Source organism: Phoxinus phoxinus (genome assembly GCF_949152265.1).
Source record: "Phoxinus phoxinus genome assembly, chromosome: 19".
Taxonomy (NCBI): domain Eukaryota; kingdom Metazoa; phylum Chordata; class Actinopteri; order Cypriniformes; family Leuciscidae; genus Phoxinus; species Phoxinus phoxinus.
In genome coordinates, this window is record NC_136894.1 from 242,501 (window position 1) to 261,216 (window position 18,716).

The window sequence follows — 18,716 nt, forward strand, 5'->3', positions numbered from 1 at the left end:
ACCTGTGTAGACATCTGACCTGTGGTGCTGACGGGAGTGGTGACCTCTGACCTGTGGTGACCTCTGACCTGTGGTGACCTCTGACCTGTGGTGCTGAAGGCAGCGGTGACCTCTGACCTGTGGTGCTGAAGCTCGCGGTGGCTCTGGAGCTGCTCAGGTCTCTCAGTCGGCTCTGGATGCTCACGCTGTACCGGGTCGAGGATCTCAGCGCCTGCAGCTGCTCTTCTGCTGCGTTCCCGGACACTTCCATGGTTATTCCAGGGCCTGATGGAGGAAAACAGGAGGGCCATCTTTCAGCAATACTGACTGTCAGTTCAGAACACATTTCAGTATCATTTAGAGTATATGCCGAGACAGTACAGATCTACCGCTTACCTGCGTCTGAGCTGTACACGATGATGTAATGGTCGACGGTCGCCAGGGCGGGTCTCCATAGCAACAGCGCTTTACTGTCGGTGACGTTAATGACCCGCAGGTCCGTTGGAGGATCAGGCACTGAGGGAAGCACATGCGTGAGAGATTACTAACACTGATCCAGGCACCCAGACAGCAACATGGTGTCGGCCCAGATCCGGCCCACATCCACCTGTGCCGCACTCATACAGGGAAGCTGCAATGTTGATGGATGAACGTCTCCAGAATAGTTGGTCTACTACTAGTTTTATGACTTTAATGAATTTCGGCTTGATTTTGTCATCAAGACGTACATTATCAGTTTTTCAGTTCCATGTAAGGCAGCAACTAAACTATTTTGGTGGGTTGAAATGTTGTACAGTATAAAAATAATTGGAAATAAGTTTAGATTAAAAGCATCATTACTACTACTCTTTGTGGTGTGTTTGTAAGGTTGTACTCATGATCAAAAACATTTCATAGAAAGTTTTTGCCCCATTCAGACACTCAGACCAAAAGCAAACTTCCAATTACAGCAGGATAAGGGCCGTGAGGACTCCACGTGTGCCGCATCTGGGCCGTGAGGACTCCACGTGTGCCGCATCTGGGCCGTGTGGACTCCACGTGTGCTGCATCTGGGCCGTGTGGACTCCACGTGTGCTGCATCTGGGCCGTGAGGACTCCACGTGTGCCGCATCTGGGCCGTGAGGACTCCACGTGTGCTGCATCTGGGCCGTGTGGACTCCACGTGTGCTGCATCTGGGCCGTGTGGACTCCACGTGTGCCGCATCTGGGCCGTGTGGACTCCACGTGTGCTGCATCTGGGCCGTGAGGACTCCACGTGTGCTGCATCTGGGCCGTGAGGACTCCACGTGTGCTGCATCTGGGCCGTGAGGACTCCACGTGTGCTGCATCTGGGCCGTGTGGACTCCACGTGTGCTGCATCTGGGCCGTGAGGACTCCACGTGTGCTGCATCTGGGCCGTGAGGACTCCACGTGTGCCGCATCTGGGCCGTGTGGACTCCACGTGTGCCGCATCTGGGCCGTGAGGACTCCACGTGTGCCGCATCTGGGCCGTGTGGACTCCACGTGTGCTGCATCTGGGCCGTGAGGACTCCACGTGTGCCGCATCTGGGCCGTGAGGACTCCACGTGTGCCGCATCTGGGCCGTGAGGACTCCACGTGTGCTGCATCTGGGCCGTGAGGACTCCACGTGTGCCGCATCTGGGCCGTGTGGACTCCACGTGTGCCGCATCTGGGCCGTGTGGACTCCACGTGTGCCGCATCTGGGCCGTGAGGACTCCACGTGTGCCGCATCTGGGCCGTGAGGACTCCACGTGTGCCGCATCTGGGCCGTGAGGACTCCACGTGTGCCGCATCTGGGCCGTGTGGACTCTACGTGTGCCGCATCTGGGCCATGTGGACTCCACGTGTGCCGCATCTGGGCCGTGCGGACTGCACGTGTGCCGCATCTGGGCCGTGAGGACTCCACGTGTGCCGCATCTGGGCCGTGAGGACTCCACGTGTGCCGCATCTGGGCCGTGCGGACTCCACGTGTGCCGCATCTGGGCCGTGAGGACTCCACGTGTGCCGCATCTGGGCCGTGTGGACTCCACGTGTGCCGCATCTGGGCCGTGTGGACTCCACGTGTGCCGCATCTGGGCCGTGAGGACTCCACGTGTGCCGCATCTGGGCCGTGAGGACTCCACGTGTGCCGCATCTGGGCCGTGAGGACTCCACGTGTGCCGCATCTGGGCCGTGAGGACTCCACGTGTGCCGCATCTGGGCCGTGTGGACTCCACGTGTGCCGCATCTGGGCCGTGAGGACTCCACGTGTGCCGCATCTGGGCCGTGTGGACTCCACGTGTGCCGCATCTGGGCCGTGAGGACTCCACGTGTGCCGCATCTGGGCCGTGAGGACTCCACGTGTGCCGCATCTGGGCCGTGAGGACTCCACGTGTGCCGCATCTGGGCCGTGAGGACTCCACGTGTGCCGCATCTGGGCCGTGAGGACTCCACGTGTGCCGCATCTGGGCCGTGAGGACTCCACGTGTGCCGCATCTGGGCCGTGAGGACTCCACGTGTGCCGCATCTGGGCCGTGTGGACTCCACGTGTGCCGCATCTGGGCCGTGAGGACTCCACGTGTGCCGCATCTGGGCCGTGAGGACTCCACGTGTGCCGCATCTGGGCCGTGTGGACTCTACGTGTGCCGCATCTGGGCCGTGCGGACTCCACGTGTGCCGCATCTGGGCCGTGAGGACTCCACGTGTGCCGCATCTGGGCCGTGCGGACTCCACGTGTGCCGCATCTGGGCCGTGCTGTACAACATTTCAACCCACCAAAATAGTTTAGTTGCTGCCTTACATGGAACTGAAAAACTGATAATGTACGTCTTGATGACAAAATCAAGCCGAAATTCATTAAAGTCATAAAACTAGTAGTAGACCAACTATTCTGGAGACGTTCATCCATCAACATTGCAGCTTCCCTGTATGAGTGCTTCTGTAACGATGAGACTCACGGGTGGTCACTGTGTCTGTGATGGAGTCGCTCTCGTCTTCTCCGAGCACCGACGTCACGCTGACCTCGTACGAGGAGCCGGGAGACACCGGAGCGAGATCCAAGCGGAGCGTCTCAGAGTCCACGCTGACAGAGACCGGCTCGCCTGCCGTGTGGCACACACACACACACACACACACACACACACACACACACGCGCGCACACACACACACACACACACACACACACACACACACACACACACACACACACACACACACACACACACACACACACACACACACACACACACACACACACAGGGTACTAATTACATTTCTGTCAGCAGGGTCAGTAACAGGAGGAGCTTAAAGTCCCCATGAAATCAAAGGGGATAATTCTTTTTTTAAATGGAATGTATCAGTTTCTGTAATCTTGAATGAGAATAAGTTCCTCTTGTAGATTATCTTCTCTTCTCTGATGATGTGGGCGGGGCAACCTGTCACTCACATGAGATCAGCCAATAGCAAACCATCCAATCAATTCCCCCCAGACACAATCAAGCCCCGCCCACATGTGTTCTTGCTCCTGAAAAGTTTCACTCAGATATATATGGAAGCTTGTTTCTGCCACAGAATAAAAAATGTTAAAAGATAATTGCCACTTTTTATCTCACAATTGCGAGATATAAAGTCAGAATTGCGTGATATAAACTCACAATTCGTACTTTAAAAGCACGCAATTGCGACTTTATATCACGCAATTCTGAGAAAGTCTGAATTGCGAGATGTAAACTTGCAATTGTGAGATAAAAAGTCTCAATTACCTTTTTTATTTTTTATTCTGTGGCGGAAACAAGTTTCCATAGATATACGGCACAATAGGAAAGAAAAAGCGTTAATCACCAAGCTCAGCATGTAAAACCAATATTATATGAGTTTTACAGTCTTACAATTTATCCAACCCTAAATCATGCAATAATAGCACTGTGGGACCAGTGTTGCCAGATTGGAAATGTCCAGGTATCGCAGAAGCTCAAAATTATCAGATTTGGAAGGAAATTATCGTACACGAGTCAAAAGTACAGAATACAGCTATTTATTTAGACCACCAACTTCTTGACATGACCTTTAAATTACTTTATTGCTAAACTATTGGAAACAACTGCGCTGTGGCAGGAACTTTTTTTTTTCTTGCAAAACATTCAGAGATGACAACTTTGTATACAATATACAAAAGGAACTTTAACTTGTGCTCATAAGAGAGTCATTCTCCACGATGATTGGCTGAGAAGATGTAACGTGAGATGAGACGGAAGACATACGTAACACCACGTTCACGTTCCCCTCACGATCATGACGGTGGATGTAGGATCCACAGCTAGATCAATGAAGCCCTATGATTACAGCGACCACCATTTGAAGTGTCACAAAGTTCTAAAATTATCGTACATTTTGGGATTTTTTCCCTTATTGATCGTACATCGTACAGAGGTAAAAATGATCGCACAAATACGATAATTATTGTACGTCTGGCAACACTGTGTGGGACCCGAGCTGGCAGTGAATGAATGCGACGTGTGTTTCTGATGGGAATTGAGCCTCTAAGGCTGTGTGTGTGTGTACGTTACCTTCTTGTACGTGGGTGTGTGTGATCTTGAATCCGGACACCTTGCTCTTGGGTTTGGCCCAGGACACGGTGAACGAGCTGTCGGTCACATCGCTGAAGACCAGATCAGACGGAGGCTCCGGGCCTGAACGAACATTAAAACAGCTCAGAATCAGAGACGGAGAGACGGAAAGAAAGAGAACAAGTCCTCACAAAAAAGGTCGAGGATAACGGAGAACAACAAATACACCAGAGAAATATAAAGGGAAGAAATGCGAGGGAAAAGATGTAAGGATGAAAACAAAACCAGAATAAAACATTAAGCATTCTCAATTGTCTGGTCTCTGAAGCCCTCACATGAGGCTGTCTACGGGTTATTTCAGGGACAACGTGAGTGTATATATGTGCAGTCGAAACATATACACAGTATATAGGCCAAGGCCTATACAGAGTCCACAGAAACCTGGCTGTTAATGACGGACACGAGATCCTGCACAGAAAACACAAGCATGATATTATGATGCTGCTCATTTCAACCTGGAGAGGAGAAGACCAATGCAGAGACGTAATGAGTGAGGAAGTGAAGGAAACGTTGTGAACAGCCGTCAAGTCATCTCATTAAAGAAGCACAGTGTGTGTGTGTGTTGGCCAACGTGAGCGGTTACGTGAGGCCGAGACTGATGACCACGGCCTTACCCTGGTGAAGAACACATGAAGCTCAGCCTGGGTGAGAGAAGATCAGAGCGGATCAATGTGTGCCGTCATTAGATTATACGTCTGCAGAACATCACTCTGACTGATCCCGCAGTTTGTAAAGATGAACAACATCATGTTTACAGTGATGCAAGCATTTGCCAAGGTTTAAAAGCAGACACGTGTAGCTTGCGTTTCCCTCAAATAAAGGCTTATGTCTGAGAGAACTACAACTCTGGTCAAAATTATTCAAAATTCAACAGCATTTAGCATAAAAATAGCATCCTTATGTGTGGGTTTGCTCAGATCTAGTGAAGTCATCATGCAGGCGGTTTACATGATGTCACACACATGGGATTCATTCACTGATTTGTCTTCATTTTTACAAACAGAAGGGCAGCTGAAATCATGCTGGTAATCGATAGCATGATGCTGTTGTTCACTGGAATATATGAGCAAAATAAACTGTTGCATTGATCAGTAGAAGTTCTCATGTCCGAAATAAAAAGATTCATTAATTATTTTTTTACACTACGCCCGTAATAGTTGTATTTGTATAATCCAATGTTAATGTTAGTTATGAACAGTTGGTTATTTCCAAATGAATGAGACAATGTTAAGGTGAAACTACTCTTTTTTGTTGTTGATGTTGAAGACACACATTTGCCTGACGAGACTGTGTGTGGACGGACACACTGACACACATGACACACTTCATTATTCATCATGCTGGTTTCTGAACTCTTTCCCTGCCAGCGTTTATAAAGAAAAGGTTGCCAGCCTGCACATCATTTTTGATCTTTTCCACAGAACTTTCAAGGCCATAGAATATTTATTGTATGAATATCTGAACATCTCTGTTTAAATTCTAGGCTCATGCTTTCTTTTTATTAACACTTGAATGTGGGTGAGTTTCATAAAAAAGCAACATTTTGAACAGAAATGTTGTAAAGTCTTCATCCGGATGTGATTCAGAGCGATGATCACACACAGATCGAGTCGAAACACCGCAACGCTTCCGTCGTTAACTCTTCACGGTTCAATATTTCATTCTGTAACGTTAGGCAGTTTTGATGTTTAATGTTTGACGATCGTGATATATGTGCGTCAGCAATGCTTCTATCACTGTCTCTTCTTCTCCTGTGTTTTGATCGGGAGATTCTGTTCTCTTTCAGAAGATGTGTGATAGCGCCCCCTACTGTATAACAGTGGAAACACTCTTTAAGAGTCTGTCGGTGGCAGGGAAAGAGTTAATGTGCTGCTCAGTATGTCCACACACACGGTCCACAAAAGACCAAATGCTCAGGGTTAGCACTGAGAACATACATTTATTAACATTTACACACTGCATGAATTTTAATCAAATCTTTGCTTTGATTAAAAGCTCCTGATGGTCAAGAGTGTACGGTACACTGGACAGCATGGGAAGCAACAGTGCTAAGCAGTAAAACTGAAGATATCCACAGCATGTGCACATAGGGTTAGCAGTGTGGGCTTCGGGTTAGAGTACCTGTATGAATGACGAGGTTGTGAGTTTTGGAGCGTAACGAAGGTCCCTTCCCAAAGATGGCCACAGAGTAGCGGGTCCGCGGGCTGAGGTCGGTCATGTGGTGCGAGCGGGCCGACCCCGGGAGAACCGCAGTCCTGTGTCCCACACTCTTCTTGATCTCTGCACTCGGTACACTGGGTTCATGGACTGCAGCTTTTCTCTCGGGTCCTGTTGTCGCATCATCAGCCTCTTCATCTTTTTCCATCTCATCCTTTTCTGTGTTTTCTGGTCCGAGCTCAGTCTGCGTGATTATGAAGTGTTTCCTCTTGTCCTTCGGAGCGGCCCATGTCAGATCTAACCCTGTGGACGAGGCGGTGTTGACCCGCACATGCTCAGCGGAGCCGCTCAGCACATATCCCTGGGTCTCATTATCCGGTTCCATTAGATGGTCTGTGGAAAAGGAGCTATCAGAGTTTCCATGCGGACTGATGTTTGGGCCCGCTCGAGTGGTACCACTGGGTTTTCTTGGGGAAAGTGTGCTGGCGGCCGCATTGGTCCTGTTGATTCCTGCATTCGGTCTGATCCTAACACGAGTGTTATTCCCTTTAGTTAAGGCAGGACTGAATTGGCTGATGGTCCTGTTGTTCCTCATAATGGGTTTTGAAGGAAAAGCTCGTCTCATGGGTCCTCGGGACGGGTGTTGAGGCGGCTCTAGAACGGGCCTTGTGCGGTTCTGAAAAGGATTGACATTGGGTCGACGAGGAAAGGAACCCCTAAAAGGCGTCCGACGAAACGGCATCACATCTGAGGCTTCAATGCCTGTGTTTTTTATTGCAGAGTCTTGTTTCGAGAGGACTTTGACTGGTAATGGAGTTGTGTTCGGGACTTCAGGAGTTGATTCCTGGATTTCTCTCGTGGCTGGAAATCTTGAATTTGACACTCTCGTCTCTTCAAGGGCTTCTTTTGGAAAACCGGAGGCAATGGAACTAGGCCAAGATGGATGCTTCTCTTTTTGAACCTGTGAAGATGATGAAGAGTGCGTCGACCTAAAAAGTGTGTGTTTTGGCCTAGTTGGCGGCCTGGGAATGGACAGGGAAGAAGCCTGGGTAGGGTTTCGTCTCGCTGCTCGTTCTGCTGTTTGTGGATTCCCAGTCTCAGGCCGAGCTGATGTGGAGACGTGAGCAGATGTGCTGGTGAAGGACAGTGTCGTCTCAGGACGTCTCGTTGAATAGGGAGTGGCATTCGCATTATTTTCATCCACCTCTTCATCCAGTTCTCCTTCTTGCTCCTTCACACTCCTCCTGGCCTCAGAAGTCTCCGCTTTAGGGTTAGTCTCGTCCATGTCATCGGCTGTAGATCTGCCCGTCAGAAGCTTGTGTAGCAGCTCGTTTCCGTTTACATGGCCAACTATAACGCTCAGGTTTTTCGACAGCACATTGCCATCGGACATGTTCCCGTGTATCCTCCTGTACCCGACCAAAACCTTCCGGACACATTTTGTCCCATTTATAAAGACTGTCAGGTTTTTTTCTGTAGTGATTGTGGGCTCTTCGGTTGTGAAAGGCAGTGGGGTTGGTGTGTGTTTGTGAACGCTGGATCTCGGGGTCTCGACAGATTCCATTCTAAACATGCTTTCGATGTTTCCCTTCTGAGATCTTGTCTCCGTCATCGTCAGTTCCAATGGTTTGCCACCAGAAACTGGATAAGCCGAGTCGACATTTGGTCTCAGTGTAAACTGTGTTAATGACCGATTTGAAGAAGGCACAACAATTCCCCCTTTCACTCCAATCTGGGAGGAATTGAAATGTTTTGTTCCTGGACTATAAGGTCTCCTTGTGATTTCCGGCTGTGTTCCGGGTTTGGGAAGCATCCCATGCACTCTCACGGGCAGTGGTCTTCTTTGCCCTGGTCTGAGAAGTATGCCTGGTTTGAGTCTGCTGGTATTCCCAGTTCTTTCTGAATTCTCAACCTTTCCTTTAGTCTGGCCGTTCAGCGCTTGCTTTTGCAGGAAGAGTGTTGCGTTTGTGAACCTCGGTGTCTTTTCACTGTTGTGTCCAGGCTCCACGCTCCCCGTCCTCATCCTGGTTTCAGGCACTGAGACATTCCCTAAAGGCACGAATCAAGTGTAAAATTTGGATGAAAAATTAACTCTAAACGGCCACGCTGCAAATAGAAATCCTGTTAATAGAAAAGTGGTGTTAATGCAACAGGTTAAGTCAGTTTTCCAAACGATTCTGGCATTCGCTTTCCAGTAAATGCAGCATCAGGTCCACTTTTAGTCCTATAGAAAACTGGGGAGGTTTTTATTTTCTGCAAGAAAGAAGAAAGGTAAAATCTTCCTGAAGAAATAGAAAATGTGGCATTGCTGGTTAGAGTGAAGGTTGTGTGTGTCGGAGGGAAACATTCTTCACAATAAACCAGAAGAGAAACTGATCCAGTCGTGCACATTCACATGAGGCGCTTCTCTGTTAAACAAAACTCTTAGCCTCGCCACAAATAAAACTCAATTCCAATAGCCTGGGCATTTCCAGAGTGAGGTCACTGGTTTGTAAATATGATTGACTGGCTGGTCTACACACGATCAGCGTGGGGCTCGTCTAACTCACATCATCTGGTGGCTGTAAATGCGTTTAACTCTATGATGACTTTTCCTCGTCCTCTCATTACCTGTTAGTCCTGCTACCATGTACTTGACATGCAAAGGGGATTCATATCCCGACCAAATATCAGCGCTTTCATTAGTCCGTAAAGACCAGCATTTGATTGTCAAAAATCCCCAATTTCTGAATTGTCAGAAACAACGTTTGGTAAAAATATGAACACAATGCAGACATGCATTAAACAAAAGTATGTTTATAAGTGCCCAAGTTGTATGGCTTACTTACGGAGCACAAATGTCATTAATTTAGAAGTCATATTTGTATATTTGTGTGATGTCATTGTGTGATGTCATTGTGTGATGTCATTGTCTGTTGGTCAGTATCGCCCACACCCTTTCTGTTGCTGTTTTCCATCTGCCAATCACTCGTTTGCAAATGAAGCCTTGGTCACAGGGCGAACTAAACACCCAAATCAGATGATCTGCTTTTTTCTTCTGCTTTTTTTTTTTTTTTGCCGAACACACAAAATTCCTTCCATTCCATTTCTACAAAAAGACCTTCTTAAAAGGGTTTCAATGTCATTTACTGGAGAAGCACAAAGACAGAAGATATTAAGTCTTGTTTTCTGAAAAGATTTGTTTGTGCTTTACACAAGAAGGTCCACAACTCTTTATACCTGCTCATGTTAAAGACATTTTGCTTTAATATTTGCTGTAACAAGTTTGAAGTCACACTGCCATGTTCCTCATCGTTCTGTGAGCTGTTAGTCAGAACGCATGTTCAGTTTCTCGCTATAGTGAGAGTGGACTCACCAGGAGTGGCCTGTGCGGTTGCTGGCCGGCTCCGGACACCGTCTCTCTCCGCCACTAATGAGACGTCATACAAGCGCCCCGGTTGCAAGTCCTGGATCCGGGCCGAATCCCTCTCCGGCGTCAGGAACATCTCCGGGAGTCTGCCGGATCCTTCTGTCTGATTGGCTGCTACGGAGAGGACGTACCTGTCAATCTCGCCCAGCGCCTTCTCCCATTGGACAACGACTGATGTGGTGCTCGTCTTCACGACGTGCAGGTCTTTCGGCCCGGAGATCACTGTCCACAAATGAACGAACCTCTAGTTAAAAACCTTCTAGAAAGGCTGTTGCTCTATTCTGCTGTGTTTGCATTGACTCACATGTGGTGAACTGTGTTGTGCTCTCCGTTCCCATCATGCCATCCTTCTCTCCAGTAACACTGACCATATACTCCTGACCGGCGGCCAGTCCGACCTGAGTGTATGTGTCCAGTCTTCCGCTGATCCGGGAGGTGATCTTCTGATCCGTTTCTTTCTGTGGAGAGAGAGAGAGAGAGAGTAACTTGAGAATAAGAACAGGCCAAAACAAACGGCTAAAAACTAATTGCATTAATACTGATATTTGCAGTATGTTGTGTTCCTTATTTAAGGAGAATATGATATTCAGCCTGATGTTCATTTACTGCTGTGATACAAAGAAACTATAGAGGGATTTAATTTATATTCCGCTTCAACATAAACATGAGACTTTGTAAGCATTGTTTGAGTTCATTGCAATAAATGGTGCTCTTCCTCTTCTGTCTCGTTTTCCAGAACAAATATCCAAATATTCTTAAATCAAGACACATTTACTGGAGAAGCTGAAGATATTAAGTCTTGTTTTTTGAAAAATATCATGAAAATGAAGTGAGTTTGTGTTTAAAACAAGAACTAATATCTGTCAGTGGAGTCAGAAACATCATCTAGTTTTGCCTTTGAATGAAGTGTATGTTTCTGACTCCACTGACAGATATTAGTTCTTGTTTTAAACACAAACTCACTTTCTTGATCCATATTACTATCTTAATATCTTCAATCATGTTGCGTCTCCAGTAAACTGATCTTGATTTAAGAATGTTTAGATTTTTATGCTGAAAAACAAGACAGAAACACTGAGAAAAAACATAATTGTTTTTGCAGTTTATGAACCATGACAGTTTTTCCAGCATTAATAATGATCCGTCTGTAACTGAGCCAATCCCGTCTCAGGAAGGGTTAAGGAAGTAAAGAGTTTTCCTGTGGGAATTCCTGCTTGATGACGGAGTTCCTGAGTTACATTTCAGTCATACATTCATTAGCTAAAGGCAGCCAATATTTTACAGATTATTAATCCTAGAGTAATATTTAGCTCATATATTGGCAAAGCCTCTTTCCAGCTCTTTATTAGCTCTGAATTCAGCTTCAGTCCTCATTGCCGGTTCGCTGGAGTTCTCCAGTCTTGCTTATAATGACCGTAATTGGGTCCAGCTGAGAGCCGGTGTGTCTACAGCTTATCTAAAGACACCGAGCAGGTTATTATAGTGTCGGTTATTAATTATTATAGTGTCGGTTATTAATTATTATAGTGTCGGTTATTATAGTGTCGGTTATTATAGTGTCGGTTATTATAGTGTCGGTTATTATAGTGTTGGTTATTAAAGCCAGTGTTGGTTATTGACCGCCGTTGTTGTCCGGCAGCTGTTCTGTGATGTCATCTCTGTTTTTGACCATGTTTACGGTTCCCTAGCAACAAGCATCCCACATCTGTCTCTCCTTCTCTGTAACTTCTGATGGCTTTATTCTTTCCCTGCATGAACTCTCTCTCTCTCTCTCTCTCTCTCTCTCTCTCTCTCTCTCTCTCTCTCTCTCTCTGCTCACTGTCACTTCCTCCTCTTATTCCTCTGATACATCCGTCTAGTTCTCTCCATCGTTCTTACACCCTCACATTCATGTTTTGTGTGGTAGTAATGTGCCTTTTCTACACTTTTTATTGTCTCTTCAGTGTAACTGTTCCTGATAGCATTTCAAACATCTGTTCTTTACTGTTTCCTTTGCTCTCTCTCTCTCTAGTATGTGATGTTATGACGACCAGTGAGCGAAGGCCAATAAACATCAGTTTTATTGTTGTAGGTGTGGTCGCTGATCTGAGTTCGGTCGAGGAATCTGAGGATGTGAACGTTTCTCACAGTTCTGCTGAGAATTACACAGAGTGACTGAGTGACTGCACTTTCTGAGAAATCACATTGGTTTTCATACGGACAGATACTTGTATAGAGGAGAACAAAAGTCTGAGAGCATTAATGAACCTATTTCAACATTTTATAATTTAATACAAACTACATTATTCTGTATGGGATCTGAGTGAAATATTAAATGGAAAATGTACATGAATCTGATAATAGCATTCGCCTCAGTATACTGTGACTGTCACACTTTTGCTTTAATGACACTTTCCTATGATCAGTGTGGCTAATTTGGCTGTTTGATTAGTGACCATGATATAGTACAGGATCTCTAAACCCCCAAAAATTCTGTATTTTTGTGAAATTATGTAACACCGACCAACCAACATACCGACCGACTGACTATCCAACCGACCAACCAACTAACTGACTGACCAACTAACTGACCAACCGACTGACCGACTAACCAACTAACCAACTTAACAACCAACTATCCAACCGACCAACCAACTATCCAACCGACTAACCAACTATCCAACCGACCAACCAACCAACTAACCGACCAACCAACTAACTGACCGACCAACTAACCAACTTACCAGCCAACTATCCAACCAACCAACTAACTCACCGGCCACTTAACCAACTTACCGACCAACTATCCAACCGACCAACCAACTAACTGACTGACCAACTAACTGACCAACCGACCAACTAACCAACCGACCAACTATCCAACCGACCAACCAACTAACTGACTGACCAACTAACTGACTGACCGACTAACCAACTAACCAACTTACCGACCAACTGACTATCCAACCGACCAACCGACCAACCGACCAACCGACCAACTGACTGACTGACCAACTATCCAACTTACTGACCAACCGACTATCCAACCGACCAACCAACTAACTGACCAACCGACTGACCGACTAACCAACTAACCAACTAACCGACCAACCAACTAACTGACCGACCAACTAACCAACTTACCAGCCAACTATCCAACCGACCAACTAACTCACTAACCACTTAACCAACTTACCGACCAACTATCCAACCGACCAACCAACTAACTGACTGACCAACTAACTGACCAACCGACCAACTAACCAACCGACCAACTATCCAACTGACCAACCAACTAACTGACTGACCAACTAACTGACCAACCGACTGACCGACTAACCAACTAACCAACATAACAACCAACTATCCAACCGACCAACCAACCAACTAACCGACCAACCAACTAGTTTTTTCAATACATTTAACAATTTTCCTAAACTCTTAACGCACCAACACATCTAAAACACGCAATTGGCAAAACGGTTAATTTCATGCTCAAAATCACACATTGTAAACTAAACTCCAAAACTAATTTTCAAAATACAATAATACACTAACACAATACACTATGTCTAACAAAACACTGCAAACATGTTTCAAAATCAAATAGTTATTCAAAACACTAACACATGTTCTCTTCCAACAGGAACATTTAGTCAATCATAACACAATGACAAAAAAAACACTAACATCAGCTGAAATGACAGAAACTGCATTATGCTATGTGTCAGGTCTGAGTATATTGTATTGATCATTATATTGTGTTTTGCACTGTAGTTTCTTTTGAAGCCTCTCTACATTTTTGTTTTGTTGGATTTAGTAAATGCATGCATTTAGTTTCTTTTGCAGCAGAAATTCAATACAAAAAAATGAATGACCATCTCAGAGTAGCTTACAGTTTATGAAAAAAAAGAAAAGAAAAAAAAAGAGAGAGACAGAATTCCTGCAGTAAAGACTTTATTTGCAAAAGGACATTACTGTAATCCCTCTCACTTGTCCTGGTACTCGTCTTCCTCTCCCTCGTGCAGGCATTTTTTTCTTTCTTTCTTTCTTTCTTTCTTTCTTTCTTTCTTTCTTTCTTTCTTTCTTTCTTTCTTTCTTTCTTTCTTTCTTTCTTTCTTTCTTTCTTTCTTTCTTTGTGTTGCTCTATACTGTTCCTTTTCCACGAACGATCAGCCCAAAAAGTCCTCTTTTAGAACATATGATCATGCGATTGATCCTCTTTTAGAACATATGATCATGCGATTGAAAGAACCTCAACACCTGAGTGTGCTTTGGAATCAGCTGTAATTTATATATTTGCATAACTTCAATAAGCTGTTTCTCAGTAGCAATGGAATACAATACAGGGCATATATTTGTGTTTCAATTCACAATATGACCGGCTGTTCACTTTGACTTTAGCCTATATAAGTTATGTTTAGAACATGATGTTATCTGTTCTGACATACAGTGTGAAAGCATTTGTAAATTTGACTGTAAAATTACATTGTTTTGGTATCGGTTGAGCTTGTGTGTAAAAGAAGTTCAAGCATTTTAAATTTGTGTTAACTGTATGCATTTTGTGTCAAAGCAACAAGAAATGTGTTAATTGTATAGCCTACAAAGACGGATGTTGTGCTAACCGTGTTAAGAGTTTAGGAAACTTGTTAAATGTATTGAAAAAACTGTCATAGCGATTGTAAAAAACTGTAACTAACTAACTGACAGACCAACTAACCGACCAATCAACTAACCAATTGACCGACCAACTAACCAACCACCTAACTAACTAACTGACATACCAACTAACTAACTAACTGACAGACCAACTAACTAACTAACTAACTAACTGACAGACCAACTAACTAACTAACTAACTGACAGACCAACTAACTAACTAACTGACAGACCAACTAACTAACTAACTAACTGACATACCAACTAACTAACTAACCAATTGACCGACCAACTAACCAACCACCTAACTAACTAACTGACAGACCAACTAACTAACTAACTGACAGACCAACTAACTAACTAACTGACAGACCAACTAACTAACTAACTAACTAACTAACTGACAGACCAACTAACTAACTAACTGACAGACCAACTAACTAACTAACTGACAGACCAACTAACTAACTAACTAACTAACTGACAGACCAACTAACCGACCAATCAACTAACCAATTGACCGACCAACTAACCAACCACCTAACTAACTAACTGACAGACCAACTAACTAACTAACTGACAGACCAACTAACTAACTAACTGACAGACCAACTAACTAACTAACTAACTAACTGACAGACCAACTAACTAACTAACTGACAGACCAACTAACTAACTAACTGACAGACCAACTAACTAACTAACTAACTGACAGACCAACTAACTAACTAACTAACTGACAGACCAACTAACCGACCAATCAACTAACCAATTGACTGACTGACCAATTAACCAACCAACTAACTAACTAACTGACCAACTGACCAGAATCAAGCATTCAAAAGTGCTGTGGTATTAATTTTGCATTACTTTCAGAAACTAGGGATGAACAAATATAAAAAATCTGCCTGATACTAATAAGCCAATGTTTATTTTCATGTTATGGTCAATAACAAATAAATGTTCATTAATTAATCCTACAGTATTTGGCAATTTAAAAAAAATAATAATAATTATAATAATTTTATGCAAAGTTAGGCCTCACAACAATATAGAGAATAAAAGCTGATATTAATTTACCAGTGTTTAAATTATAAATGTATTTCAAGATGAACGTAAAGTGAACATTGGATAATATCAGAGCACATCTAAATGTGAATGCAGGGGAAATGAGCACAGGCAATTACACATCCATTATTAGCGGATATATAAAACATTAACCATATAAAAACATCTCTAATATCGGGCATACGCAGCACGATGCTGACCCGTCACAAACTCCTCGTCAGCGGTGAGCTGTGTGATCAGAGCTGCGGTCAGACTGAAGCGCTTCAAACACTAGTGCATGCAAAGATAAGAGTACCAACATGTTCTCAGCATATTTCTGCATGAACGTCACAGCTTTCTCCACTCATCGACAGCGCTGACATCACCACAGCACGATTACTGCAGGCCATCAAACTCCAGCAGTGCGACTCCCATCACCATTATAACCAGTGCGTGATAAACATCACAGATCAACAGTTGCGTCGCATCACGTTTGCTGTGCACTGAGGTTCACAAACACTGAGATGAAGTTCAATAGCGCTGATGTGGACACGTGTGTGTGTTCTGCGGCTCCCTGTAAAGTGTGTGTTGGTGTGTGTTGGGCTGCAGTGTGCCGAGATGGGCACTAAACACGCAGACGGCTGTAAATCAAAGCAGGCTTTCTGTCCAAAGCACATAGCTTGATTTTCCATTGCCAGATCGAGCTCATTTTATGTCTGTGTAAAAATTAATTTGTTTTTCCTTTGGAAAAGATCCTCGGCCAGATTTGAGTCCGGCTGCTGTGGAGCCGTAACACACGCTCTGTGCCGGACATTATCAGGAGAGGACGAGTGGCGGATTCTCATTTCTGCTGTGAAATAACCTGCAAATGAAGTGAGTGTGTGTTCAAAACAAGAACAAGTATCTGTCAGTGGAGTCAGAAAAATACACTTCATTCAAAGGGGGAAACTAGAATATTAAACTAGACTCCACTGACAGATATTAGTTCTGGTTTTAAACACAAACTCACTTCAGAAAACAAGACTTAATATTTTACATAATTTAGCTTATCCAGTAAATGATTCTTGATTTAAGAATGATTATATCTAACTTGCAGATGTGTGTGTGTTTGTGTGTGTGTGTGTACGTGCCGTACTGGTGAAGCTGATGAGGAAGGTGTGTGTGTGTGTGTGTACGTGCCGTGCTGGTGAAGCTGATGAGGAAGGTGTGTGTGTGTGTGAGTGTGTGTGTGTGTGTCTGTGTACGTGCCGTGCTGGTGAAGCTGATGAGGAAGGTGTGTGTGTGTGAGTGTGTGTGTGTGTGTGTGTGTGTACGTGCCGTGCTGGTGAAGCTGATGAGGAAGGTGTGTGTGTGTGTGTGTGTGTGTGTGTACGTGCCGTGCTGGTGAAGCTGATGAGGAAGGTGTGTGTGTGTGAGTGTGTGTGTGTGTGTGTGTGTGTGTATGTGCCGTGCTGGTGAAGCTGATGAGGAAGGTGTGTGTGTGTGAGTGTGTGTGTGTGTGTGTGTGTACGTGCCGTGCTGGTGAAGCTGATGAGGAAGGTGTGTGTGTGTGTGTGTGTGTGTGTGAGTGTGTGAGTGTGTGTGAGTGTGTGAGTGTATGTGTGTGTGTGTACGTGCCGTGCTGGTGAAGCTGATGAGGAAGGTGTGTGTGTGTGTGTGTGTGTGTGTGTGTACGTGCCGTGCTGGTGAAGCTGATGAGGAAGGTGTGTGTGTGTGTGTGTACGTGCCGTGCTGGTGAAGCTGATGAGGAAGGTGTGTGTGTGTGAGTGTGTGTGTGTGTGTGTGTACGTGCCGTGCTGGTGAAGCTGATGAGGAAGGTGTCGTACTGCACGGCTGCTGGAGTCCAGGACAGTGTGACGGAGGACTCAGAGATGTTTCTGGTGCTGAGACGAGACACGGCCGCCAGCGCTGGAGAAAACACACACATACACACTTACTATCCCATTCAAAGAAGCACCTGCAGTGCTGTGTGTCCCATTACTGCTGTATTCATTCCCTAACAGCACTTATATAGACATTTCAACATCTATAAAGGTGCTATTTAAAGTGTCTGTTAAGCTGATCTATCTACAGTTTTAAACTCTTAAAGGCTGTAAACGACTGAAACATTTGGTGGCGCCAGAGAGTTCCAGCTGAGGCTCTGTATGCGCTGTGGTGAATGTTCAGACGGTCCTCTATCTGTGTGCTTTGCATGCAGAGAGTTTTTAATACATTTTATTGTTATGTTACAGCCTTATTCCAAAATGTATTAAATGCATAATTTTCCTCAAAATTCTACAAGCAAAACCCCATAATGACAACGTGAAAGAAGTTTGTTTGAAATCTTTGCAAATTTAAAAAAGAAAACATTACGTGTACATAAGTATTCACAGCCTTTGCTCAATACTTTGTTGAAGCACCTTTGGCACCAATTACAGCCTCAGGTGTTTTTGAGTATGATGCTGCAAGTTTAACTATTTTTGGGCAGTGTCTCCCATTCTTCTTTGCAGAACCTCTCGAGCTCCATCAGGTTGGATGGGGAACGTCAATGCACAGCCATTTCCAGATCTCTCCAGAGATGTTCAATCGGGTTTGAGTCTGGGCTCTGGCTGGGCCACTCAAGGACATTCCCAGAGTTGTCCCGGAGCCAGTCCTCTGTTATCTCTGCTGTGTGCTGAGGGTCGTTGTCCTGTTGGAAGATGAACCGTCGCCCCAGTCTGAGGTCCAGAGCAGGTTTTCACCAAGGATGTCTCTGTACGAGTCTCCCAGTTCCTCATCTTTCCCTCGATCCTGACGAGTCTCCCGGTTCCTCATCTTTCCCTCGATCCTGAAGAGTCTCCTGGTTCTTAATCTTTTACTCAACCCTGACTAGTCTCCCAGTTCCTCATCTTTCCCTCGATCC

At 45.1% G+C, this 18,716-nt stretch overlaps 1 protein-coding gene across 5 annotated transcripts in view; it reads right to left on the bottom strand.

Annotated features, from left to right (window-relative positions):
• Positions 1-18,716, bottom strand: part of tnxbb (tenascin XBb) — a 35,548-nt gene that overhangs the window by 6,418 nt on the left and 10,414 nt on the right. For 4 of the 5 annotated variants that reach the window (XM_079590854.1, XM_079590851.1, XM_079590853.1 and 1 more), the window contains 8 exons: positions 17,628-17,743; positions 10,455-10,608; positions 10,097-10,372; positions 6,706-8,790; positions 4,525-4,647; positions 2,916-3,059; positions 376-495; positions 118-264 (listed from right to left, as the gene is read on the bottom strand). In XM_079590854.1, the coding sequence (XP_079446980.1) occupies positions 118-264; positions 376-495; positions 2,916-3,059; positions 4,525-4,647; positions 6,706-8,790; positions 10,097-10,372; positions 10,455-10,608; positions 17,628-17,743 (3,165 nt within the window). The remainder of the gene's footprint in view (positions 1-117; positions 265-375; positions 496-2,915; positions 3,060-4,524; positions 4,648-6,705; positions 8,791-10,096; positions 10,373-10,454; positions 10,609-17,627; positions 17,744-18,716) is intronic. The other variant, XM_079590855.1, reaches the window with a different exon arrangement.